Raw genomic sequence first — 26,198 nt, 5'->3', positions numbered from 1 at the left:
AAAATGGTGAAAAACGTTTTTTTTCGAAAACAACAGCATACAAACGTATTTTCGAGCTCGAAGAGCTCGAAAATGTATTCACAATAATGTTTTCGAGGTTCTTGAGCTCGAAAACAGCGGGAAGTTTTGTGGCTGGCCCGCACGGTCAACTGACAGACCGATTTTTTTTCCCGGGACGATACAAACGTCTATTAAAATGTTATGAAATTATATAAATTTCTACAGTAATTTTGAAAAATTATACTAGTTTTAATACAGTAATGTATAATCACTAGGAGGCTCTGTTTGAAACGGACATTTTTTTTTTCGTTCTCCATTAAAAATCTTGTTCTATCCCGGCTAGAATTTCTTCCTGATTTGCCTGAAGTACCATAAGGACCTTATCAGGTTAATGTAAGGTTTGCCTTATTAGGGCAAACCTGACAAGTTCCTTGCCAGGACCTCATCAGGATATCCCTATTCAAAAAAAAAGTTATTTGCCATCGGGTCAACCTGACAAGTTCCTGATCAGGGCCTCATCAGGATATCCCTATTCAAAAAAAAGTTACTTGCCATAGGGTCAACCTGACAAGTTCCTTGTCAGGACCTCATCAGGATATCCTTATTCAAAAAATAGTTATTTGCCATCAGATCCACCTGACGAGTTCCTGATCAGGACCTCGTCAGGATATCCTTATTCAAAAAAAAGTTATCCCATCCCTTTAAATATTCCATTTACAGGCTAAAAATTATACAAAGTACAAAAGAATATTATATAAAAATCACCTCAATCATTGCAGCACAAATTTTTTACTTCTTCATCAGTTTTTCTTTGACATCATAATAAATATTATATTTACACTTTCAAGATCACATGTGTATGTCATCGCAGTGGATAGCATCGAGGACTTTGAATCGGAAGGACGCAGGTTGGAGCCCAGCAGTCATCGGGATTTTTTCATCAATAAAAAACATGTTTAATTTCTCTAATTAATGCTCTCAATACGATAGATAACATTCTCGATCAAATTAAAATTCTCTTATTTTTTTTTTGCAATTTAATATTTTTTTAAAAATAATTACTAATAAGGTAATCCTGATAAGGATTTGATGAGGATATCCTGGTAAGGTCCTGATAAGGCAATCCCGATAAGGACCTCATGGGTCTTAAGCGTTACATCCATATCAGGATCCTCGTCAGGATATCCTGATCGGGACCTTATTTGAAATAAGGTTAACCCGATAAGGACCTCGTCAGGCCCTTATGAAAAATTCTAGTCGGGATATATCAAATCATAAAATTACAAATTAATAAATAAAAAAATAAATAAATAAAAAATATACATCTATCTAGTATTTCTAGATTAAATTATATTTAAATAATTAACAAACAAAAAACTCATGATTATCTGAACATCAGATTTAGCACAGTAGATAGCGTCCCGGCCTAGTAATCAGAAGGATCTCAGTTCGAACCCCGGTAGCCCCCGAATAATTTTATTCGTTATTTCCCATTAATTCAGTAATTAGTTAATTACACTCCAATGTAATGTCGACAAAAGTGTGATCAAACTTTGTTTTTAATTATATTTATCAATTTAAATGATAATATTTTAGATAGAGCATTGGGTGAGCCTTAGATTTTTTACTCCCCGAGGTTTGGCCGAGGCTTGATTTTTTGTTTCCCAAGCCTTGGCCGAGGGTTGAAATTTTGTTTCTCAAGGCTTGGAACATGGACATCATTCAAGGTTTGGACCTGTAACGGGGTAAATTGGGTAATTCTATTGACCAAAATCGTGATTTATCACTGATGGCCACCTACCTTACCTGCTACCCCAATTGAGCATTCGATTAAGTTTTTCGACTTGTCACCGGGCGCGCTAATTGAAAATACTCTCACACTAGGCCCAATCATTATTAAGTAAGGGAGGAGCTTTCCGATCATTGCCGGAAATAATCGAGCAAAATTAATAAAACTACAAGACAACAGCGAATAAAAGAGTAGTGACCGGAACGACCAGACTGAACAGATGTTCAGGACAGAGTCCATAGGATCGGGCAACCATCTAGACGCACAAAGTTACAACCAGGAAGGATAGAGCCGGGATGACCAAGTAACCACGGAACAAACTACACGGACCAGGACAACTACACGAACCAGGACAAATCGAACGTCGTAATAGGTATTTTATAGAATATTCCCAGAATATTTATTAATCAAATACGCAGTTAAACGTCGTGTCCGTGAAGTATTGTCGTGCCTATTTTCCCGTAATATTTAATCAAAAACCAGTCTCAACATAATTAGCTTTGTTATTTCCAGGCAGGTTGTATAAAGCATTCGCCGGAAAAGCAATTGCGATCTAGTCAGAATTATCTAGTCCCCGACTAGAATTTTTCATAAGGGCCTGACGAGGTCCTTATCGGGTTAACCTTATTTCAAATAAGGTCCCGATCAGGATATCCTGACGAGGATCCTGATATGGATGTAACGCTTAAGACCCATAAGGTCCTTATCGGGATTGCCTTATTAGTAATTATTTAAAAAAAAATATTAAATTGCAAAAAAAAAATAAGAGAATTTTAATTTGATCGAGAATGTTATCTATCGTATTGAGAGCATTAATTAGAGGAAGTAAACATGTTTTTTATTGATGAAAAAATCCCGATGACTGCTGCGCTCGAACCTGCGTCCTTCCGATTCAAAGTCCTCGATGCTATCCACTGCGCTGACATACACATGTGATCTTGAAAGTGTAAATATAATATTTATTATGATGTCAAAGAAAAACTGATGAAGAAGTAAAAAATCTGTGCTGCAATGATTGAGGTGATTTTTATATAATATTCTTTTGTACTTTATATAATTTTTAGCCTGTAAATGGAATATTTAAAGGGATGGGATAACTTTTTTTTGAATAAGGATATCCTGACGAGGTCCTGATCAGGAACTTGTCAGGTGGATCTGATGGCAAATAACTATTTTTTGAATAAGGATATCCTGATGAGGTCCTGGACAAGGAACTTGTCAGGTTCACCCGATGGCAAGTAACTTTTTTTTGAATAGGGATATCCTGATGAGGGCTTGATCAGGAACTCGTCGGGTTGACCCGATGGCAAATAACCTTTTTTTGAATAGGGATATCGTGATGAGGTCCTGACAAGGAACTTGTCAGGTTTGCCCTAATAAGGCAAACGTTATATTAACCTGATAAGGTCCTTATGGTACTTCAGGCAAATCAGGAAGAAATTCTAGTCGGGTCACTAATAATAGGATAAATTAATTATAATTAAGTTAAATAAAATTAAATCAAATCAAATAACCAAAATATAAACGTTAAATGTGTCGTAAAGTAAAACGTGTTCAAGTTTTGAGTATTGGATATAGAGTCAGTGAATAAATTGTTAAGCGGTAAAATAAAATAAATCCTAAAACCGGCTTAACAAAATTGTTGGTAAAAGAAAGGTTAAAGTCTATAAGAAATTAGTTGTGGTTAATTTTTAACGCCGATGCTGCTTAACTTTGGTTATCGATGGTTTGTAGTCTGATCCTCTAGTCTGTTATACACTTACAATCAAGAAACGTTTATGGCATTACTTAACTCAAATAATCAAATTGATACTTTATACTTTTAAATTACTGCCGAAACCTTTGAACATTTTTTAAGTATTAGGGATTTAAGTTTGATTGATAGTTGACAGAATAAAAATTCAATAACATTGATATTAAAAAATTGTCATATTATTTAATATATATATATATATATATATATATATATATATATATATATATATATATATTTAAATATTTATAGGTTTCATATCAATGAAATCTGATCAGATTTAATCATAGACATATATAACTACATATAGGTTTATATCAGTCACGTCTGATCAGATCTAATTATATATAGGCCTATATCTAATTATATATGGGTTTGTATCAATCATGTCTGATCAGATCTAATCATATATAGACTCATATATGGTTATACATGGAGTTATAACAGCCAGGTATGATTATATCTAATTATATATAGACTCATATATGATCAGACCTGATCATATATAGACTTGTACATGATTATATATGGGGTCATAACAGCCAGGTATGATCAGATCTAACTATATATAGACTTATATATAATCAGATCTGATTATATATAGACTTATATATGGGCTTATAACAGCCAGGTATGATCAGATCTAATTATGTATGGGGTCATATATAATTATATATAATTATATATGACCCCATATATAATCATGCATGATTATATATAACTTCATATATGATTATATATAATCATATATGATCATATATATGAACATATATAATCATATATGATTAGGCAAAATCATTTTTTCCCGGGAAATAAATTAATTAATTGTAAATTATCCTTTCTCTTCCTTCTCTTACAAATCAATTTTACACCGACCCTGATGATCTAAGATCCGGCTCTGGGAGGCCATTATTACTTCCAGTAACGCCGTTTGTAAGGACGACCAGAGTAGCAGCTTAGCCCTGTTATAGACCAGTGCTCACCCATTGGTTCAGCAAAGGCTTGACTAAGGCTTGCGCCAAGGCTCGGAACTCTGGCATGACGACCAGCCAATGCCTGGTCCGAGCCTTGTCCAATGGTCCCTTTCTACCAGGGTAGCCAGATGTACCTATGTATAGTTCTGTACGAACCATACAAGACCATACATGTTCTATAAATAGCTATGTAAGCCCCCCTATGATTAGTTTTTCACGCTACATATACTCAAATACACGCTCACGCTAGTACACATACAGATACTAACCCATATACACAGCTTTTATTGTGAATATAATTTTAAATCCGAATTTTCATTATGTACATAATTTTAATTCTCGCATTTTCATTATGTGCATAATTTTAATTCTACTATTTTCATTATGTACATAATTTTAAATCTAGCATTTTCATTATGTGCATAATTTTAATTCTAGAATTTTCATTATGTACATAATTTTAATTCTAGCATTTTCATTATGTACATAATTTTAATTCTAGAATTTTCATTATGTACATAATTTTAATTCCGAATTTCCATTATGTACATAATTTTAATTCTTGCATTTTTATTATGTACATAATTTTAATTCCGAATTTTTATTATGTACATAATCTTAAATCCAAATTTTCATTATGTACATAATTTTATTTCCGAATTTTCATTATGTACATAATTTTAATTCCGCATTTCCATTATGTACATAATTTTAATTCTCGCATTTTCATTATGTACATAATTTTAATTCTGAATTTTTATTATGTACATAATTTTAATTCCAAATTTTTATTATGTACATAATTTTAATTCCGAATTTTTATTATGTACATAATCTTAAATCCAAATTTTCATTATGTACATAATTTTATTTCCGAATTTTCATTATGTACATAATTTTAATTCCGCATTTCCATTATGTACATAATTTTAATTCTCGCATTTTCATTATGTACATAATTTTAAGTCTGAATTTTTATTATGTACATAATTTTAATTCTCGCATTTCCATTATGTACATAATTTTAATTCTCGCATTTTCATTATGTACATAATTTTAATTCTGAATTTCCATTATGGACATAATTTTAATTCAGAATGCCTGAATATCTAAAAAATTAATATATTATTAGCTCTCATAACTCAAAATCTTCCAATTATTTTTATAGGATAGTATAGTTTAAATTCAACATATTTTTAGTATGAAGATCATAATTTTAATAGAACTCATTACAATTATGTCAGTACATAATAATAAATCATGATTAAAATTATCTAAACACATAATGATAATGTAATTCATTTTTATTATGCGGCACCATAATTTTAAATAATCAAAAATATTTATGTCAGAACATAATTATAAATAACCAGATTATTATTATGTCAGGAGATAATAATTATTTTTAATAAAAATTATGCATGATAATAAAATTAATGTGTCGCATTTCAATTATGCCTCGATTAAAATTATTTCAATTTTTTTATGACAATTTATTTTTTCTCTAATTTATTTGTTAACATTAAATAGTAAAACGGCGTGCCATACACAATCATATTATGATACTGAAGTTAGCCAACGGTAATAATTTTTTATTTTTTTTAAAAAACGATACATTGAATAAAAAAATATTTGAAAAAATTGCACTTGTATTCTTTTTAATTTTCTACATGTGCATATTTTTAGATTTTTTTTTTTTTTTATATTAAATCAGTGGAAAAAAAATTTTAAATCCAAGAATTTTAAATTGTCTGCGAACTCCAGGGTCATTAATTATTGTCGTTTATTTATTTATTTTAGTATATTTTATTCTTTTCATTAATTATTCGGTGACATATTTATGTAATATTGTTATATTACATAAACAAGTAGGGAGTTCTCAAAAATTTATTTTGAAATATTTTCAAATTTTTTCTGATAAAAATCTTCAATTATTTACCAAAAAAATTTGGGTTTTTGTATTCATTACTTAATAAAATGGAACCAAATTTAAAAAACGAAGAACTTTGTCATCATTTATATTTTGAATTAATTTTCAAAATTTTTTAGTCGTAAAAAAATTTGAAATTTTAAAAATACTCACATGTTTCCTTTGTTAATAAATTTAAGGCTAACGATTGGATTAAAAATTATTTTTGAATGTATGAATTCTTTATTTTTACAAAACTCGTGTTTGAATATTAATACTAGTGTATAATTAATTGATTATCTTAATTCGCATTACAAAATGTAACAGTAAACTTGTTAAGGTTGCGATTGAGCCAGTACACTGTAAGCGGAGTATGAAAATTTGACGATCTGCATTAGTAATTAAATAAACAATTAATTTATTATTCATTTCGCGGCAGTATAATTTCATATTTAAGACTGAAATTTACCTGGCTAAATGATTCAATAGACAGTTCAATCATTTGAGAACTTCTGAATTTCAGTGGACGGTGGCATCTCATCATCATTATTAGCAAACTTTTTTTGGTACTCAGTTTCAATTCGTTCCAGTCAAATGTATAAATATATGACACAAAATTGAGACTCTGCAATTGGTTATTTATAAAATTATTTGTTTGCAAAATTTTTTTCATTGTATCGGTGGCAATATTGAAGGGAAAATATCATAGCCAAGTTACTAAAGTTTTCAAATGTTTCGGCATCAACTAGAGAATCGAAGTTATTGAATTCAATCAATAAATTTGGTCCCGTGTTTCTAGACGTGTAATTTAGTGCAGGGGAAGCTAATTAGTGAAAATATAACAAGAAAAGTGTCTTAGCCAAGTCCACTTTAAATTCTTGAGAAAGTAAACTCTCTTGTAATAAATAAAATCCAGGTTTCCTTTTAATAAATATCAGAATCTGATATTTTTATGTTTAAATTTTTGTCACAGGTAAATATTCTATTTTTAAATAAATTAATTTGAGACTAAAAATGGGCCCCTTAAGAAATGCGGGCTTATATGTAATATAAATGTCAGCCCATTTTGTCCCCAGGGGCCCAGTTTGTCCCCCTCTCCCTTACAAAATTTATTTTTTTTTGTTTTATGTATGTAAATTTTGCAAAATATTCTAGTTAGCCCAATTTGCCCCCTGAAGTACATTTTGGAACCTAGTTCAATTTTTAGAAGAAATTTTATTTTACAAAAATTGTATGGGCCATTTTGGCCTCGCTTTGATACCAGATTTTAAATTTTCAAAAATTTTCGATACTCAGAAAAAAAGAATTTCTTAGCGCAAGAAATATTTCGCATTCTGAATTGAAAAAAAAAATTTCTGAGCCAAGAAATCCGTTTTTTTTGTAAATATAATAAAAATATCATCTTTTTGTTGTTAATCTCCTCATTTATTTATTTATTTATAAAGATAAAAATATTTAGCGAACCTCAGAAGTCATTTCAGTTCCAGCGGAGCATAAAAGATAGATTTGGAAATACAGACATCCAGTGTAAGTAATCATCATAGCACAATGAATGTCAAATTGTCTGACCTGAGCGAAAACGAATACCGTAACGCAGAGGACTGTGGAACTAACGCAGTACTGCATGAAGATGACGAACCCAAAGATATCGTTGAGCTTTGTAATAATCCTAAGAGTATTAACAATATTACAGATATTATACCATTGAAAATCATTTTGCCCATTTTTTTTTACCCGCCACGGCACTCAAGACCCATATCGATAATAACAGGCTAGAGCTACTCAACTGTATAATCTCCAGGTGTTCTTTCACCAATTCAGCCATTTTCTTCGCTTCGTGTTTTTCCACTCGATGATAATCGTATTTTGAATTCTCAAAGTTTGCAGGTTCTAACAGGAAGCCTCTCAGACGAGCTGCCAGGATTTTAAATTGTGCCGAAGCACGATACATGACTCCGGAAACAAGGCTATCACAAGCGACGTTGACGGGACCACCGAACAATCGGGAAATCGCCTGCAAGACCCACGCTGTCCAGTACCCGGCAACCGTCTTTGTGTCCCACGGCAGGTAGAGCTTCGTAATTGTTACATGGTGAGGTGCTAAGTATATTACTGACGATATTATCAAATTAACCGTACCCATTTGGACAAATATGCAGAATAATACGGTCCTCCACCTGTCAAAAAATCATTTTTTAAAAAACAATTAATCATTTTTTTCTTTTTCTTTCAGCTGTCACTTTTTTTCTGTTAAAAAAATCATCAATTTAATTACGATTGGAAATTTTATTGTTTTTGCGAAATTAGTGACTTATAAAATGGCCAGACAAAATACGGGTCCCAAAAATAATAATTTTTATAAAAATATAAAAAAAATTCCACTTGAAAAAATTTCCATTTTCTGAAAATGAAAAAAAAATTACAACAATTGAAAATTTTTTATTTTCTGTTCATATGATTGTAAAATTTATTGTACTCAGTATCCAAAATTTTTTCCACAGGGTGTTCAGTTTGCCCTCTCCTATAAAATTTTTCCATTTTAATTTTCCAAAAAATTCAACCGAAATTTTCCATAATTTAAAAAAAAATTGAATTTGAATTTTAATTATTTTTTCATAATCAATTTTCTTAGATTTTTGAAGAAACCGTCGCTGGGATTCGAACCCAGTTCTTCGCGCCCATCAGCCTGTCCTCAAGTTTCACTTCATAGCCTCACAAACTCAAACCTTTTTATTAAATTAAAAAAAAAGTGATTAATAAAACAATCTTACTTCATAATGCTATCAAATTTCACCAAAATGTTTTCCTCTTCCAGATTATTAGTTCTAAAAGCGCCGGTCCTAAGCCTCTCCATCAGCTCAACAATTCTATAGCGGTTTTTAACAAGACTAGCCATTTTTATACAGATCCCAATCATCGTCAACAAAATAAAAGAGTGGTCAGCATAATCAGAAACAGTTTTACAGGTGACAAAGCAGTCGACAATCTGTGAGCCAGTGTCGGTAAATAAGATGACAAGACTAAAAACCGTAAAGAGTTTATAAATCCAAGTTTTAAATCCCTTCCAGTGTACCGGCTGCCATAGTCCAATGCACTTCAGGATAAAGAAGCTCTCAGGAAGTAAGGGCTTCATCTTAATATACCCTGAATAGAAAAACTTTTTCTTAAGAAAGATGATGTCAGTTTGACGTTAAAAAAAGGACTGACTCGTACCCTTTCATCCAGTTCGTTCACCTGAAAAAAACTTGCTCTCTCCTACCGACTTACGATCTGCGACTTTGCATAAATTTATAATTAGATCGACGACTGCGTGTCTCAACTTTGTTTATTATTAGAAAAAAATATTCACCCACCTGAAATTTCCCGCGGAAAAAAAATATACATCTACCCTAGGAAATAAAATTGTCATAAGGGTTTTAAATATTCATGCGATGAAATTGTCGTGTGTTCTATTCTTGTTTTTTTCTTTGAACGCACCCCCACTATGCAATACAAGGATTGTATCGATACAATGTTATGGTGGGGAGCTCAGTCTTACGCAAACTTTCCAAGTCGCCATTTTTTTAGCTTCTTTACTTTTTTTCTTGAAATTCAAAGCCTATGATTATCTACTGCCGAAGGGTTGGAATATCGAAATTTTATTTTTCCTCTTGTATTTTCAATATAAGAAATGCATTTTTTCCCTCTGAATAAATTGATTATTCGTAATAATATGCTGTCATTTCTTTGTTCTCTAGAGAGTGGAGGTAAAAATTTTATTTTATTTGCTTTTCTGTAACAGCGTTAGAAATAAATGCATGTGTTCATTTTCCTGGGGTAAGTTTTATCATTATTATTGTTATTATTATCATTGTAAACTGGAGGTAGAAGAGTAAAAGCAAGTTAGTTTGCTTAAGACTTTTAAAAAAGCAACATCGGAAAATCAACAAACTCTTCTGTGTAACAAAGTATCTTATTTTGTTAATATTAAAATTAACTATCGAAGAGTTAACTTGTTCTTTCGAAATTACATTTACTTAATTTTTGTGTTTATGATTTAAAATTAAAAAAAAACGTTAATTTTATATTGCACTAAATTTTTTTATAAATTTATATACATATTATATTTATTACAGATGTTTTATATATTTGGTTTAAATAAATGCCTTCAGCGAGTGGAAGCTGCTGGAAAAAAAAATTTCAAGTAGATCTAAATTAAATTACAAAGCAATTAATTATGATAATTACTTAAAAAAATATTTTGGTGAGTATTTATAAAATTTATTTATTATTATTTAAGCGATTTTTCTTTTTATTCACTAATATTTCTGTTACCTGTAACCCAATGATAGTTAAAGGATTCAAAAAAAAAATTGCGCAATAGACTCCAGTAATTCGAAAGAAGCTTCTATACTGATGACTCCTGAACCTTTGCTATTTTATTCTAAGTTATTTAGATTTTATTTTATTTTTCTTAGTAAACACAAAATAATATTTTTGTGTTTTTTTTTTTTAATCCGGTTCCATAGACAGTGCAGTCAGATCATGCGATATTTTTACCCCTTCCCGTGGTGAAATAGCATGGAGTGTAATGGCAGGAGGCAGTAAAAATATCGCACGATCTTTTGGGAAAGTCGACTACTCTGGTGATTTAACTGAACATATCCTTCCTCGGTTCCTCACCCTTTTCTAACCTTAAAATAAATAATTACAACAAGAGACTAATAAATAATATTTTATATAAGCCCAAGTTATAGAAACATAGAAAGTAAATCTTTATAATGATCGTCAGGCTGGCACATGGTCCTATCGAGACGATAGCCAACAAGAAAAAAATAAAAAACGAACGACAGGAGAGAAAAATCGCATTGAATTAGATGTTACTTCGCCGAGAGTCAGCGATAAACTGAGCTCACGGCTTCCCCCACTACCTCATCAGACATTTTTATCTATATATAAAGTCTTTCTAGATAAGAGAGTGAGTCGCCGCCGAGAGTTTTCGGAAATTTTTTGTTTGTGACGGCTTGAGATTATACTCGTTTTCTAAGAGTGGGGGTAAAAATCGACAGCGACTTACTCTCTAGAAAGATTTAATATAAATATATTTATACAAATTAAAAACATCTTGAACAAACAATACGGGTGAATAAATATGATGACTGATGACTTTTATGAAATTGTAATTAGTAATTACATCTAATATATTATTTTAATTGTACATATAAATCTCTTTTAAAAAAACAAAAAGTTTAAAGGTATAAAATTTTTTTTTGTTGATCGGTGGCTTAATAAATTTTTCAAACAAAGTAAAAAATCATTATTAAAATATTCTTTGTCCTCTGAAAAGTAAATTTTCGTAAATTACCCCTCTTGGTGGTTTTGTTATTAGTACAAATTACAAACAGCAGTGAAATATTTTTTCTATTCAAGTAATAGAATTGTGCGACTTGGTGTAATTTATCCAGCTCATACTTATCATTATAATGTTACATAGTTTTAAGATGATTGCTGAAGAAAATTGAATGCTGAGTATGAAAGTTTAATCAGCTACAAAAAAAAAATTCAACATTACAATTTGTAGTTTAGTTCATAGTTTGTTTGTTTGTCTTTTTTCGGTAATATATAACTTACACTGATAAATGAGTCGATGGAAATTTGTACGATACTGAAGCATGAAAATATAATAGGTTTTAAATTACGATTCATCATCAACATCATGCTTTTTTTCCCCGATATACTCAAACAGTTCCAATTAGCATTGTAAATACCGCGATTCAATCCATAACTCTATTAAATAATTATATTATCATCAATTTATTGACCAGAAATCAATTCAAATACTTGTTAAAAAAAGACAAAATATAATTGTACTGATTAGAAACATAAAATATGATATTTTAAATAAAAATCACAGTTAAAAAAAATTTTTTTTCAATTTTCCGGCAACACAGACCACCCTGAATAAAAACTCTTATTGAATCCGATTGGAATTCCATTAGATTCAATGGAGAAAAAAAATTATTGATTACAAATTGAAAATTTTCAGTAGGATTTAATCAGCAGGGAATTTCCGATCAACTTTAAATCCGATTCATTCAGAAATTTCGATTGAATCTGATTAAAATTTTTCAATTGGAGTTTTCAATCAGGTCATCCTCCAAAAAAAAAATCAAACAATCGTTTTTGTTTTTTCAAGTTTAATAAAATTCATGAAACGAAGTAATTTTTTAGTTTAATTTACATTGACAGCCCATCAACCCTCTCCTAAATATTTAAAAAATTTTATTTTCACTCCAACTCCACGGAAAGATTGGAACCCGGCTGGTTACTGTTCTGCACCTGACTCGTTACGGTGCTGGAAAAAAATGCTCGATTGTAATGCAGCACCACACTGATTACTATGTGGAACCTGAATGAGTGATATGCGTATACGACTCAGTCAGGTCCCGCACAGTAATCATATCAGTGTGAAGCTGCACCACAATCGAGCATTTTTTTCCAGCACCGTACTGAGTCGGGTGCAAAACAGTAACCACTCGGGTTCAAATCTTTTCGTGTTTAACGCTGACTTTGATCATCATGACAATTAAAAACCGAACGTTGAATTAATAGATAAATTAAACGGATCAACATATTAAATTAAAAGAGAAAAAAGCTGTACCTCTTCAGTAACATCCGTCCCGGCATAGCACAATATAAATATCTGCGAACCCATAGCAGCAATGTACATAAAAAAAGATACAAACTGCGGGTCGCTTATTTCCATCGCCGCTAATTTGTAAACACTGACGCACAATACTATCGAGCTTGCCGAGTACTGTATCAAAATCAGTGGTCCAAAAACTTTGCTCGCTTCCTCGACAAATCTGAAACGAAAAATTTTCCAAAAACCATCTCTTACAAAAAAAGGAAAATAAAAACCACCCAACTCGTAAATCAAAAGATGATGACGAATGCAGTCAGCGATATTTTTAGCTTCAATTTTTTGTACAGCAGCGTCAGTATATTCGGTCTGGTCAAAACGCATTGACTCAACAATTTTCGTCACTAATTCAAATCTGTTTTTCAGCAACCCGAGTTGCGCACAAATTTCCAACATTATTCCAGGTATCAAGGTGTCATAACTGATATTAATAATTGCGCCGATACAATGGATCGAGTGTTGCTGCACAAAAGCACAAGTCAATTCCATGGGTGTCGTCAGATTTACTGGATACCATGCATGGTACGGCAAAATTCCTTGAGGTAATTCAGTTGCTATTGACCCTCCGACAATCATAACCATTCCAATTTCTGTTATGCCTGCGTAAACATTTGTCCGAAATCTTAAAAAAAATTAGTTGTCAGTAAATAAATCTACACGAAAAAATTTTTTAGACCCGGTGTAGTGTAAATGTCTCGGTGTAAAAATTACACCATATTCGGTGTTAAATTTAGATGGTGTGAATTTAAAATTTTTACACCGCCAAACGTGTAAATGTAAATTCATGATAATTTTGCTTTGAAAAAATTAATCATAAAAATATTTAAATGTTGAAAATACCATTTAATATTTAAATAAAACTAATGTAATAAAAAATATTCAATAAGTATTAAGACGGTATGGTGTAAAAAAGTAGATTACACCGTGTTAAAATTACACGGATGGAAAATTTTCACCGAGAAAATTTCACACTACACGGCTGCGTAAAGTTCTCCAGGTCCATTTTTACACCGAAATTTTTAACAGTGTATTAAAAATAAATAATGGCTTAAGTTACTTAATTAAATTATCAAAATAATCTTGAGTATCTTTGTCTTGGTCACTTTGCACTCTAAAGTAGTCGCTCTTCAACATGTCAAGTAGCCCAATAATACGATCACGGTAACCAAGGACCGTAATTATTTTTCCGCAGATAGAAATCATCGTTAGCATGATGAATGCGTTGCTTGCAAAATCTTCAGCGTCAGAAAAATGAAGAATAAGATCCACTAACTCTGTTAGAGTCATGTAGAAAATCAAAATTACTATCACTGAAGTGTAGAGACTGTAGAGACGAGTTTTCCAGCTGGCTGACCAGTCCGTTGGTCTCCAAAGTCCGCAGTATTTGAAGACAGCGAAATTAAATGACAGAGCTGACATTTCCGTCGAAATATTGAGCGCAGGTCGGGGGTTGAAAGCTTTCTGATTGGTGGAACTCAAATAAATTTTGGGAGAACACGTATGCTTTAGTTTGGATGACGACTTTCCTTCAAGGAACCCTTTGCTAGCGAATGTGCACTGTAATTATTTTAATGATAAGCCTCAGTGACTTGTCTTTCCTGAATTTTTGTCTTCTAGGAAATAGAAGTCGCGAAATATTGAGCTGGGATATTTTTGTTCAACGAAAATTATTTTCCAAGAAAATGAACTGTCGCTAAAAGTTAATAATGCAGTAGATATTTTCGTGGATTTAACGCATGTAATTTTCTTGGGTTTTCTTAACCCAGCGCTTATCGTCGGGCGGCGGTGGGTGGTCATAATGACAGTCACGAGTACGCTCATGAATAGTATATGTAAAGGCGAAGACATGGATCTCGGGCAAAATAATAAGGAATATCCACGTCATTTATTATACAGACATTCGACATTACTTTTGCAAGAGTTTACTCCAATTCAACACTTGAGGTTTTAGTGAATCAACGACAAACTTATCTAAGGGTTGACATTTTGGTGACGGAAAATTTATTAGGAGTTAAAGAATTTTTGATAAAGATTAATAATAAAGTGAAGCTTAAATATTTTAGTAGGTACTGTATTTTAATTTAATTTTATTTACAGGAAACTAATGATCATCTATTGAGTATTTAACGAAGTGAATTCAAAACCATTAAATATGACATCGCTGTTTTTAGTACCTGAAAATAATAATCGGGGGTCAGCTATAATATATATCTAAGGAGAGAGTTATCTCTATGGAAGTGAAAAAAAATTTTTTCGTTATTTTATTTCGGCGCAACTTGTAAGTTTTTTTATAAATTTATTACAATTAAATTTTTTTTTTTTTAAAAAGTGGTCAGTGACAAAAAAAAATTGATTTGATAAAAGTTATGATAATGATAAAATCAGTCCTTGAACAATGAGGGGAAGGAAGAGCAGAACGGGGTACTTAAGGAAATACCAAGTTTTCGAGGATTCAAATACACTAAATCTATTACAAAAAAATTACATTCAAAGTAAATAGGAAAAATTTTTAGTTACCGTTTAAAAAAAAAAGTTTATGGATTTTGAATGAATTTCATTGAGTTGAATTTTTTTGAGAGTAATTTACACAAAGAAAAATTATATTTTACATGATTATTGGATACAAAAAAAAAAAAAAACAAATTTTTAATAGTTTTTATCATAAAACAAAAGTCATTAATATTTTTCAACTAACAACTGATTCATGAAAAAGATTGACAAAAAAAAATTCAAAATAACACTCAATTATATTTAGAAAAGTGATTTTGGAATGTTTAAAAACCATTTAAAATATGAAATTTTTTTATTATAAAATATTAGGGGTACCCCCTTTTGCCCCCACCCCCTTCCCCGATAAGTATTTTTGAAAATTCTTACATTACTGAAACTGTCAGATGACATTACGTAAATTTTTCCCGCTCTTATGACTGAAAACTCCGAACTTCTCATTACTATTAGAATAAATAATTTTCTTGATTTTTTAGAAAACTCGTGCCAATTTGTTTGATACCTACATTACAAAAATTTTTAAATAAACTATTAAATATAAATTACTATTTCAATTAAATAAAAAAGGACCGGGTAAATTCAGCTGGTATTTTTTTTTTACAAAACTGATTACATAAATTACAAAAAAAACGTTTTCAATGCACAGCCCATTTTACCCAGATGTCTAAAAATATTTACGCATCGTTATAAAAATTTTCGCTATGATTGATGATATTTTGTCCTTGATAATTTAGGAGAAATAAATGGATCAATTGTCCGAATGCAAACACGATGTATGACACTGCGTCATGAAATTGATTCATTGTAATTAAACTCTGAAAATAAATATTCATAACAACAGCAAATATTTAATGGCCATAGGCATGAAAATAAATTTAAAAATTATCACCTGTAAGCTTGTAATGCACAGAGCTAACATATTTACACCAATAACTAAAAACAAACTATCAGAAAAAGTCTTCTGATAACAATCAACATAACTTTAAAAATCAAAAATTAAATTAAATAAATCTATTTCATTTTTGATGCAGTAAATTTTTGAAAACTAACTTCAGTATAAATTTGTGCATTTTTACGCACTCTATTAATGACTTATAGACTTCATCTTGTCTATTACTGTGGTCTAATGACTCATTTTTACTCCACACAATTTTATTGTCAATTATATGTTTTAAGCGATTTCTGAAATTAATTAATAGTAGATTACATACGTAGGCCAGTAAAATAAGAAAAGTCTCAGATCACATGTAATTGTTGGCCGAGGCTGACAAACATGTGGTCTGAAGCTTTCTTTTTTACTGGCCAAGGTGCGTAGGGGACCCCGGGGCAAGACGGCCCACCTGGGGCAAGAAGGCCCGCCTCAAAATTAACCAAAAATTTTTTTTTTTGTTTTCTTGTGATAATCACAAATTTAGATTGTTTACTCATTTTTAGCCCGATACATGAAACTTGGGGCAAAATGAACCACTCAAAAATTCTAAAAGAAAATGTAGTTCATAGTATTATAACCTAGTCATGATTAATTTAATAGAAATATTTTTTGGTTAATTGTATGGATTTGGATTAAAATAGAGCATTTGAAAAAGTTAAAAAAACCAATAATCAATTTTCTACAGAAGTGAAAAAATGACTCGTATTATATCAAAAAAGGTTATTTCGAGTAATATTAAAGTAAATACAGTTGTTAAAGAGATTTCTATATTTTTCTCAATTTATCTATAAATTGTCTTATTGAGAGGTTTGCATGTTTTAGGTTTCCACTATATAAAATGGTGTATTACCGTAAGAAGGACGGTGTGGCTCAATAAGTTATAGATCAAATTGAACGGAATATAGTATAGGGCCGGATAGCTCAACTGGTAGAGCACTCGGCGCGTTACCGAATTGGTCTGGGTTCGATTCCCAGTTCGGGCTATCTATATTTTTCTCAATTTATCTATAAATTGTCTTATTGAGAGGTTTGCATGTTTTAGGTTTCCACTATATAAAATGGTGTATTACCGTACGATGGACGGTGTGGCTCAATAAGTTATAGATCAAATTGAACGGGATATAGTATAGGACCGGATAGCTCAACTGGTAGAGCACTCGGCGCGATACCGAATTGGTCTGGGTTCGATTCCCAGTTCGGGCTATCTATATTTTTCTCAATTTATCTATAAATTGTCTTATTGAGAAGGTTATTTGCATGTTTGCATGTTTAGGTTTCCACTATATTTAAAAGAAACAAATATAAACATTTGTTACGCGGGAAATTTTTTTACAATTAAAAAAAAAAATTTTTTTTTTCATTTTATTTCGGAGGAGGCCGTCTTGCCCCAAAAAAAAAAATTTTTTTTCAGGAGCTTCACCAAAATTTTGGTGAATTGAGTTCAAGTTGGACGAGAGTAAATCGACTTGATGGTTAAAAGCCACAAATAATAATAATCGGCTTAGGTGGGCAATCTTGCCCCGGTCTCCCCTATACTATTTTTCTGCTCGACGAGGCCAGAAGTTGCAACTTTGTTCAGGGCGGCGGCCCGAAAGTTGCCACTTTCCGGCCGGAGGGCAGAAAAAAATTTTATGGCTGATTTCTGGTTTGGTAAATTATTAATTTTCCAAGCGAGAAGTAAAAAAAAAAAATATTGTAGTTATTACCCCGCAATTTTGAACATACTGCAAACATGGTGGCCGCAAGCGGAATACAAAAAGTCATATGCGGTACAGAGAGTCATCGTAATTGGCAATGCCATGTAGCCGTGAATATAAATGTACGTTGAATATTTATCCTGATCGACAAAATACTCAGCTGGGTAGAGATAAACTTTTGGCCGCGATTCGTTCAGCGGTGATATCAGATCTTGCACCTTCGATAGCACTGGTATTGACGCAAAAACCACCGCAATTGAATAAATGTAGACTTTAAATTACAGAAAATTAGTTTTCGGCTATCAAACGTCGGCTCATGTGAAAAAAAATATTTTTAAAAAAACCAGAGAAAAAATAATGTTATTAAGTTTTACGACACACGAAAATTTCTGACGCTTGGCGAAAAATAATGTCATGAAATTTTAATATATGAAAATATATACCCGTGGAAAATCTTCTAGATTTTCGTAAAATCATATCTTCTAAGACTGACATGAAAATATGACGAATTGCGTAAAATAAGAAATTGTAGAAAATTATTTTTTTTCCTGGCAATTGAAAATTTTGTGCAGTCGTAGGAAATTAGAAAAAAGTTACGTAGAGATAAAATAAATCGGATATAAAAAAAACCAAGAAGTCGCCTGATGATGATTTTGCGATCAATGGCAAAATCTCTGACGTTGGTAGTAAGAAAAATTTTGAAAAATAAATTGAATCAGGCCACTTCTGAATTAGACTGATCTTCCCTAGATAGATCATACACATCGATACTTACAAACGTAAACGGATATAACTTTTTTGTGGTTATGTCTGTCTTTATACAGAATCCGTAATTCAGATTCACATAAATCCGATTGATAATAACGTTCAATGTGTTCCAGTAATACTTTAACCTGCATATTATTAGTAATAGATAATGAAATTAGGAGTAATTCTTAGGATTGAGTTGAGAGTATAGAAAACAGAAATTATTTATAGTGTGGGGGTCTACTTCACACGATCATCGTCGTGTGGCTCGCAAGTCCGAAAAATTCTATCTGGGACTTATTAACGTTTGACTTACAAAAGGATATCTGAACGAACAGAAAAGATTTCATAATGAACAAAAAACGTTTATATTATAATGAGTTATTACGAACAGAAAAAAAGTTAGAGGCTACTCGATGGAAAATCATCTACGACCATCTCCACCCATGTCCACCCACCCTCATATGGACTCGAACTCGGAAAATAAATTTTTCTAAGGACTTTGATGGGCTTTTCCTACTAAAAGATATCATAATGAACAAAAAACGTTAATATTATGATGAGTTATTCCCAACAGAAAAAAAGTTAGAGGCTACTCGACGGAAAATCATCTACGACCATCTCCACCCATCTCCACCCATGTCCACCAACCCTCATATGGACTCGAACTCGAAAAATAAATTTCTCTAAGGACTTTGATGGGCTTTTCCTACTAAAAGATATCATAATGAACAAAAAACGTTAATATTATGATGAGTTATTCCCAACAGAAAAAAAGTTAGAGGCTACTCGACGGAAAATCATCTACGACCATCTCCACCCATCTCCACCCATGTCCACCAACCCTCATATGGGCTCGAACTCAAAAAATGAATTTTTCTAAGGACTTTGAAGGGCTTTTCCTACTGAAAGATATCATAATGAACAAAAAACGTTAATATTATGATGAGTTATTCCCAACACGAAAAAAGTTAGAGGCTACTCGATGAAAAATCATCTACGACCATCTCCACCCATCTCCACCCATGTCCACCAACCCTCATATGGACTCGAACTCGAAAAATAAATTTTTCTAAGGACTTTGAAGGGCTTTTCCTACTAAAAGATATCATAATGAACAAAAAACGTTAATATTATGATGAGTTATTCCCAACACGAAAAAAGTTAGAGGCTACTCGACGGAAAATCATCTACGACCATCTCCACCCATCTCCACCCATGTCCACCAACCCTCATATGGACTCGAACTCGAAAAATAAATTTTTCTAAGGACTTTGAAGGGCTTTTCCTACTAAAAGATATCATAATGAACAAAAAACGTTAATATTATGATGAGTTATTCCCAACAGAAAAAAAGTTAGAGGCTACTCGACGGAAAATCATCTACGACCATCTCCACCCATCTCCACCCATGTCCACCAACCCTCATATGGACTCGAACTCGAAAAATAAATTTCTCTAAGGACTTTGATGGGCTTTTCCTACTAAAAGATATCATAATGAACAAAAAACGTTAATATTATGATGAGTTATTCCCAACAGAAAAAAAGTTAGAGGCTACTCGACGGAAAATCATCTACGACCATCTCCACCCATCTCCACCCATGTCCACCAACCCTCATATGGGCTCGAACTCAAAAAATGAATTTTTCTAAGGACTTTGAAGGGCTTTTCCTACTGAAAGATATCATAATGAACAAAAAACGTTAATATTATGATGAGTTATTCCCAACACGAAAAAAGTTAGAGGCTACTCGATGAAAAATCATCTACGACCATCTCCACCCATCTCCACCCATGTCCACCAACCCTCATATGGACTCGAACTCGAAAAATTAATTTTTCTAAGGACTTTGAAGGGCTTTTCCTACTAAAAGATATCATAATGAACAAAAAACGTTAATATTATGATGAGTTATTCCCAACACGAAAAAAGTTAGAGGCTACTCGACGGAAAATCATCTACGACCATCTCCACCCATCTCCACCCATGTCCACCAACCCTCATATGGACTCGAACTCGAAAAATAAATTTTTCTAAGGACTTTGAAGGGCTTTTCCTACTAAAAGATATCATAATGAACAAAAAACGTTAATATTATGATGAGTTATTCCCAACAGAAAAAAAGTTAGAGGCTACTCGACGGAAAATCATCTACGACCATCTCCACCCATCTCCACCCATGTCCACCAACCCTCATATGGACTCGAACTCGAAAAATAAATTTCTCTAAGGACTTTGATGGGCTTTTCCTACTAAAAGATATCATAATGAACAAAAAACGTTAATATTATGATGAGTTATTCCCAACAGAAAAAAAGTTAGAGGCTACTCGACGGAAAATCATCTACGACCATCTCCACCCATCTCCACCCATGTCCACCAACCCTCATATGGGCTCGAACTCAAAAAATGAATTTTTCTAAGGACTTTGAAGGGCTTTTCCTACTGAAAGATATCATAATGAACAAAAAACGTTAATATTATGATGAGTTATTCCCAACACGAAAAAAGTTAGAGGCTACTCGATGAAAAATCATCTACGACCATCTCCACCCATCTCCACCCATGTCCACCAACCCTCATATGGACTCGAACTCGAAAAATAAATTTTTCTAAGGACTTTGAAGGGCTTTTCCTACTAAAAGATATCATAATGAACAAAAAACGTTAATATTATGATGAGTTATTCCCAACACGAAAAAAGTTAGAGGCTACTCGACGGAAAATCATCTACGACCATCTCCACCCATCTCCACCCATGTCCACCAACCCTCATATGGACTCGAACTCGAAAAATAAATTTTTCTAAGGACTTTGAAGGACTTTTCCTACTAAAAGATATCATAATGAACAAAAAACGTTAATATTATGATGAGTTATTCCCAACAGAAAAAAAGTTAGAGGTTACTCGATGGAAAATCATCTACGACCATCTCCACCCATCTCCACCCATGTCCACCAACCCTCATATGGGCTCGAACTCAAAAAATGAATTTTTCTAAGGACTTTGAAGGGCTTTTCCTACTAAAAGATATCATAATGAACAAAAAACGTTAATATTATGATGAGTTATTCCCAACAGAAAAAAAGTTAGAGGTTACTCGATGGAAAATCATCTACGACCATCTCCACCCATCTCCACCCATGTCCACCAACCCTCATATGGACTCGAACTCGAAAAATAAATTTTTCTAAGGACTTTGATGGGCTTTTCCTACTAAAAGATATCATAATGAACAAAAAACGTTAATATTATGATGAGTTATTCCCAACAGAAAAAAAGTTAGAGGCTACTCGACGGAAAATCATCTACGACCATCTCCACCCATCTCCACCCATGTCCACCAACCCTCATATGGACTCGAACTCGAAAAATAAATTTTTCTAAGGACTTTGAAGGGCTTTTCCTACTGAAAGATATCATAATGAACGAAAAACGTTAATATTATGATGAGTTATTCCCAACAGGAAAAAAGTTAGAGGTTACTCGATGGAAAATCATCTACGACCATCTCCACCCATCTCCACCCATGTCCACCAACCCTCATATGGGCTCGAACTCAAAAAATGAATTTTTCTAAGGACTTTGAAGGGCTTTTCCTACTGAAAGATATCATAATGAACAAAAAACGTTCATATTATGATGAGTTATTCCCAACAGAAAAAAAGTTAGAGGTTACTCGATGGAAAATCATCTACGACCATCTCCACCCATCTCCACCCATGTCCACCAACCCTCATATGGGCTCGAACTCAAAAAATGAATTTTTCTAAGGACTTTGAAGGGCTTTTCCTACTGAAAGATATCATAATGAACAAAAAACGTTAATATTATGATGAGTTATTCCCAACAGGAAAAAAGTTAGAGGTTACTCGATGGAAAATCATCTACGACCATCTCCACCCATCTCCACCCATGTCCACCAACCCTCATATGGGCTCGAACTCAAAAAATGAATTTTTCTAAGGACTTTGAAGGGCTTTTCCTACTGAAAGATATCATAATGAACAAAAAACGTTCATATTATGATGAGTTATTCCCAACAGAAAAAAAGTTAGAGGTTACTCGATGGAAAATCATCTACGACCATCTCCACCCATCTCCACCCATGTCCACCAACCCTCATATGGACTCGAACTCGAAAAATAAATTTTTCTAAGGACTTTGATGGGCTTTTCCTACTAAAAGATATCATAATGAACAAAAAACGTTCATATTATGATGAGTTATTCCCAACAGAAAAAAAGTTAGAGGCTACTCGACGGAAAATCATCTACGACCATCTCCACCCATCTCCACCCATGTCCACCAACCCTCATATGGGCTCGAACTCAAAAAATGAATTTTTCTAAGGACTTTGAAGGGCTTTTCCTACTAAAAGATATCATAATGAACAAAAAACGTTAATATTATGATGAGTTATTCCCAACACGAAAAAAGTTAGAGGCTACTCGACGGAAAATCATCTACGACCATCTCCACCCATCTCCACCCATGTCCACCAACCCTCATATGGACTCGAACTCGAAAAATAAATTTTTCTAAGGACTTTGAAGGGCTTTTCCTACTAAAAGATATCATAATGAACAAAAAACGTTAATATTATGATGAGTTATTCCCAACACGAAAAAAGTTAGAGGCTACTCGACGGAAAATCATCTACGACCATCTCCACCCATCTCCACCCATGTCCACCAACCCTCATATGGACTCGAACTCGAAAAATAAATTTTTCTAAGGACTTTGAAGGGCTTTTCCTACTAAAAGATATCATAATGAACAAAAAACGTTAATATTATGATGAGTTATTCCCAACACGAAAAAAGTTAGAGGCTACTCGATGAAAAATCATCTACGACCATCTCCACCCATCTCCACCCATGTCAACCAACCCTCATATGGACTCGAACTCGGAAAATAAATTTTTCTAAGGACTTTGAAAGGCTTTTCCTACTAAAAGATATCATAATGAACAAAAAACGTTCATATTATGATGAGTTATTCCCAACAGAAAAAAAGTTAGAGGCTACTCGACGGAAAATCATCTACGACCATCTCCACCCATCTCCACCCATGTCAACCAACCCTCATATGGACTCGAACTCGAAAAATAAATTTTTCTAAGGACTTTGAAGGGCTTTTCCTACTGAAAGATATCATAATGAACAAAAAACGTTCATATTATGATGAGTTATTCCCAACAGAAAAAAAGTTAGAGGCTACTCGATGAAAAATCATCTACGACCATCTCCACCCATCTCCACCCATGTCCACCAACCCTCATATGGGCTCGAACTCAAAAAATGAATTTTTCTAAGGACTTTGAAGGGCTTTTCCTACTGAAAGATATCATAATGAACAAAAAACGTTAATATTATGATGAGTTATTCCCAACACAAAAAAAGTTAGAGGCTACTCGACGGAAAATCATCTACGACCATCTCCACCCATCTCCACCCATGTCCACCAACCCTCATATGGGCTCGAACTCAAAAAATGAATTTTTCTAAGGACTTTGAAGGGCTTTTCCTACTGAAAGATATCATAATGAACAAAAAACGTTAATATTATGATGAGTTATTCCCAACACGAAAAAAGTTAGAGGCTACTCGATGAAAAATCATCTACGACCATCTCCACCCATCTCCACCCATGTCCACCAACCCTCATATGGACTCGAACTCGAAAAATAAATTTTTCTAAGGACTTTGAAGGGCTTTTCCTACTGAAAGATATCATAATGAACAAAAAACGTTCATATTATGATGAGTTATTCCCAACAGAAAAAAAGTTAGAGGCTACTCGATGAAAAATCATCTACGACCATCTCCACCCATCTCCACCCATGTCAACCAACCCTCATATGGACTCGAACTCGGAAAATAAATTTTTCTAAGGACTTTGAAAGGCTTTTCCTACTAAAAGATATCATAATGAACAAAAAACGTTCATATTATGATGAGTTATTCCCAACAGAAAAAAAGTTAGAGGCTACTCGACGGAAAATCATCTACGACCATCTCCACCCATCTCCACCCATGTCCACCAACCCTCATATGGGCTCGAACTCAAAAAATGAATTTTTCTAAGGACTTTGAAGGGCTTTTCCTACTGAAAGATATCATAATGAACAAAAAACGTTAATATTATGATGAGTTATTCCCAACACGAAAAAAGTTAGAGGCTACTCGACGGAAAATCATCTACGACCATCTCCACCCATCTCCACCCATGTCCACCAACCCTCATATGGGCTCGAACTCAAAAAATGAATTTTTCTAAGGACTTTGAAGGGCTTTTCCTACTGAAAGATATCATAATGAACAAAAAACGTTAATATTATGATGAGTTATTCCCAACACGAAAAAAGTTAGAGGCTACTCGACGGAAAATCATCTACGACCATCTCCACCCATCTCCACCCATGTCCACCAACCCTCATATGGACTCGAACTCGAAAAATAAATTTTTCTAAGGACTTTGAAGGGCTTTTCCTACTAAAAGATATCATAATGAACAAAAAACGTTAATATTATGATGAGTTATTCCCAACAGAAAAAAAGTTAGAGGCTACTCGACGGAAAATCATCTACGACCATCTCCACCCATCTCCACCCATGTCCACCAACCCTCATATGGACTCGAACTCGAAAAATAAATTTCTCTAAGGACTTTGATGGGCTTTTCCTACTAAAAGATATCATAATGAACAAAAAACGTTAATATTATGATGAGTTATTCCCAACACAAAAAAAGTTAGAGGCTACTCGACGGAAAATCATCTACGACCATCTCCACCCATCTCCACCCATGTCCACCAACCCTCATATGGGCTCGAACTCAAAAAATGAATTTTTCTAAGGACTTTGAAGGGCTTTTCCTACTGAAAGATATCATAATGAACAAAAAACGTTAATATTATGATGAGTTATTCCCAACACGAAAAAAGTTAGAGGCTACTCGATGAAAAATCATCTACGACCATCTCCACCCATCTCCACCCATGTCCACCAACCCTCATATGGACTCGAACTCGAAAAATAAATTTTTCTAAGGACTTTGAAGGGCTTTTCCTACTGAAAGATATCATAATGAACAAAAAACGTTCATATTATGATGAGTTATTCCCAACAGAAAAAAAGTTAGAGGCTACTCGATGAAAAATCATCTACGACCATCTCCACCCATCTCCACCCATGTCAA

At 32.9% G+C, this 26,198-nt stretch overlaps 2 protein-coding genes across 2 annotated transcripts in view; both read right to left on the bottom strand.

Moving 5' to 3' along the window:
• Nucleotides 1–6,659: 6,659 nt before the first annotated feature.
• LOC130671006 (uncharacterized) lies at nucleotides 6,660–14,643 on the bottom strand. The gene is made up of 9 exons (XM_057474674.1): nucleotides 14,165–14,643; nucleotides 13,066–13,729; nucleotides 12,036–12,191; nucleotides 11,914–11,951; nucleotides 9,197–9,613; nucleotides 8,213–8,602; nucleotides 7,890–8,094; nucleotides 6,895–7,050; nucleotides 6,660–6,814 (listed from the first exon to the last, which is right to left on the bottom strand). The coding sequence occupies exons 1-9, from the start codon at nucleotides 14,524–14,526 to the stop codon at nucleotides 6,761–6,763; spliced, it is 2,442 nt and encodes an 813-aa protein (XP_057330657.1). The 5' UTR covers nucleotides 14,527–14,643; the 3' UTR covers nucleotides 6,660–6,760.
• A 526-nt stretch (nucleotides 14,644–15,169) lies between these two features.
• Nucleotides 15,170–26,198, bottom strand: part of LOC130671732 (odorant receptor 22a-like) — a 37,709-nt gene continuing 26,680 nt past the window's right edge. The window contains exons 3-9 of the mRNA XM_057475795.1: nucleotides 19,019–19,136; nucleotides 18,253–18,514; nucleotides 16,666–16,797; nucleotides 16,505–16,595; nucleotides 16,294–16,430; nucleotides 15,985–16,117; nucleotides 15,170–15,281 (exon numbers count right to left, since the gene is read on the bottom strand). Of these exons, the coding sequence (XP_057331778.1) occupies nucleotides 15,231–15,281; nucleotides 15,985–16,117; nucleotides 16,294–16,430; nucleotides 16,505–16,595; nucleotides 16,666–16,797; nucleotides 18,253–18,514; nucleotides 19,019–19,136 (924 nt within the window). The 3' untranslated portion in view covers nucleotides 15,170–15,230. The remainder of the gene's footprint in view (nucleotides 15,282–15,984; nucleotides 16,118–16,293; nucleotides 16,431–16,504; nucleotides 16,596–16,665; nucleotides 16,798–18,252; nucleotides 18,515–19,018; nucleotides 19,137–26,198) is intronic.

This window comes from Microplitis mediator, chromosome 7 (assembly GCF_029852145.1).
Source record: "Microplitis mediator isolate UGA2020A chromosome 7, iyMicMedi2.1, whole genome shotgun sequence".
In the NCBI taxonomy this organism is placed as follows: Eukaryota; Metazoa; Arthropoda; class Insecta; order Hymenoptera; family Braconidae; genus Microplitis; species Microplitis mediator.
This window is presented reverse-complemented; position numbering and strand designations above follow the sequence as displayed.

What these genes read in the sequence shown, in the direction of transcription:
- LOC130671006 (XM_057474674.1), bottom strand. Translation starts at nt 14,526, where the DNA reads ATGTCAGCTCTGTCATTTAATTTCGCTGTCTTCAAATACTGCGGACTT. An exon ending in CCATCGACTCATTTATCAGT is followed by an intron (nt 11,952 to 12,035) that starts GTAAGTTATATA and finishes TTTTTTTTGTAG; the next exon opens with CTGATTAAACTTTCATACTC. An exon ending in AAATTTGATAGCATTATGAA is followed by an intron (nt 8,603 to 9,196) that starts GTAAGATTGTTT and finishes ATTTTTTGACAG; the next exon opens with GTGGAGGACCGTATTATTCT.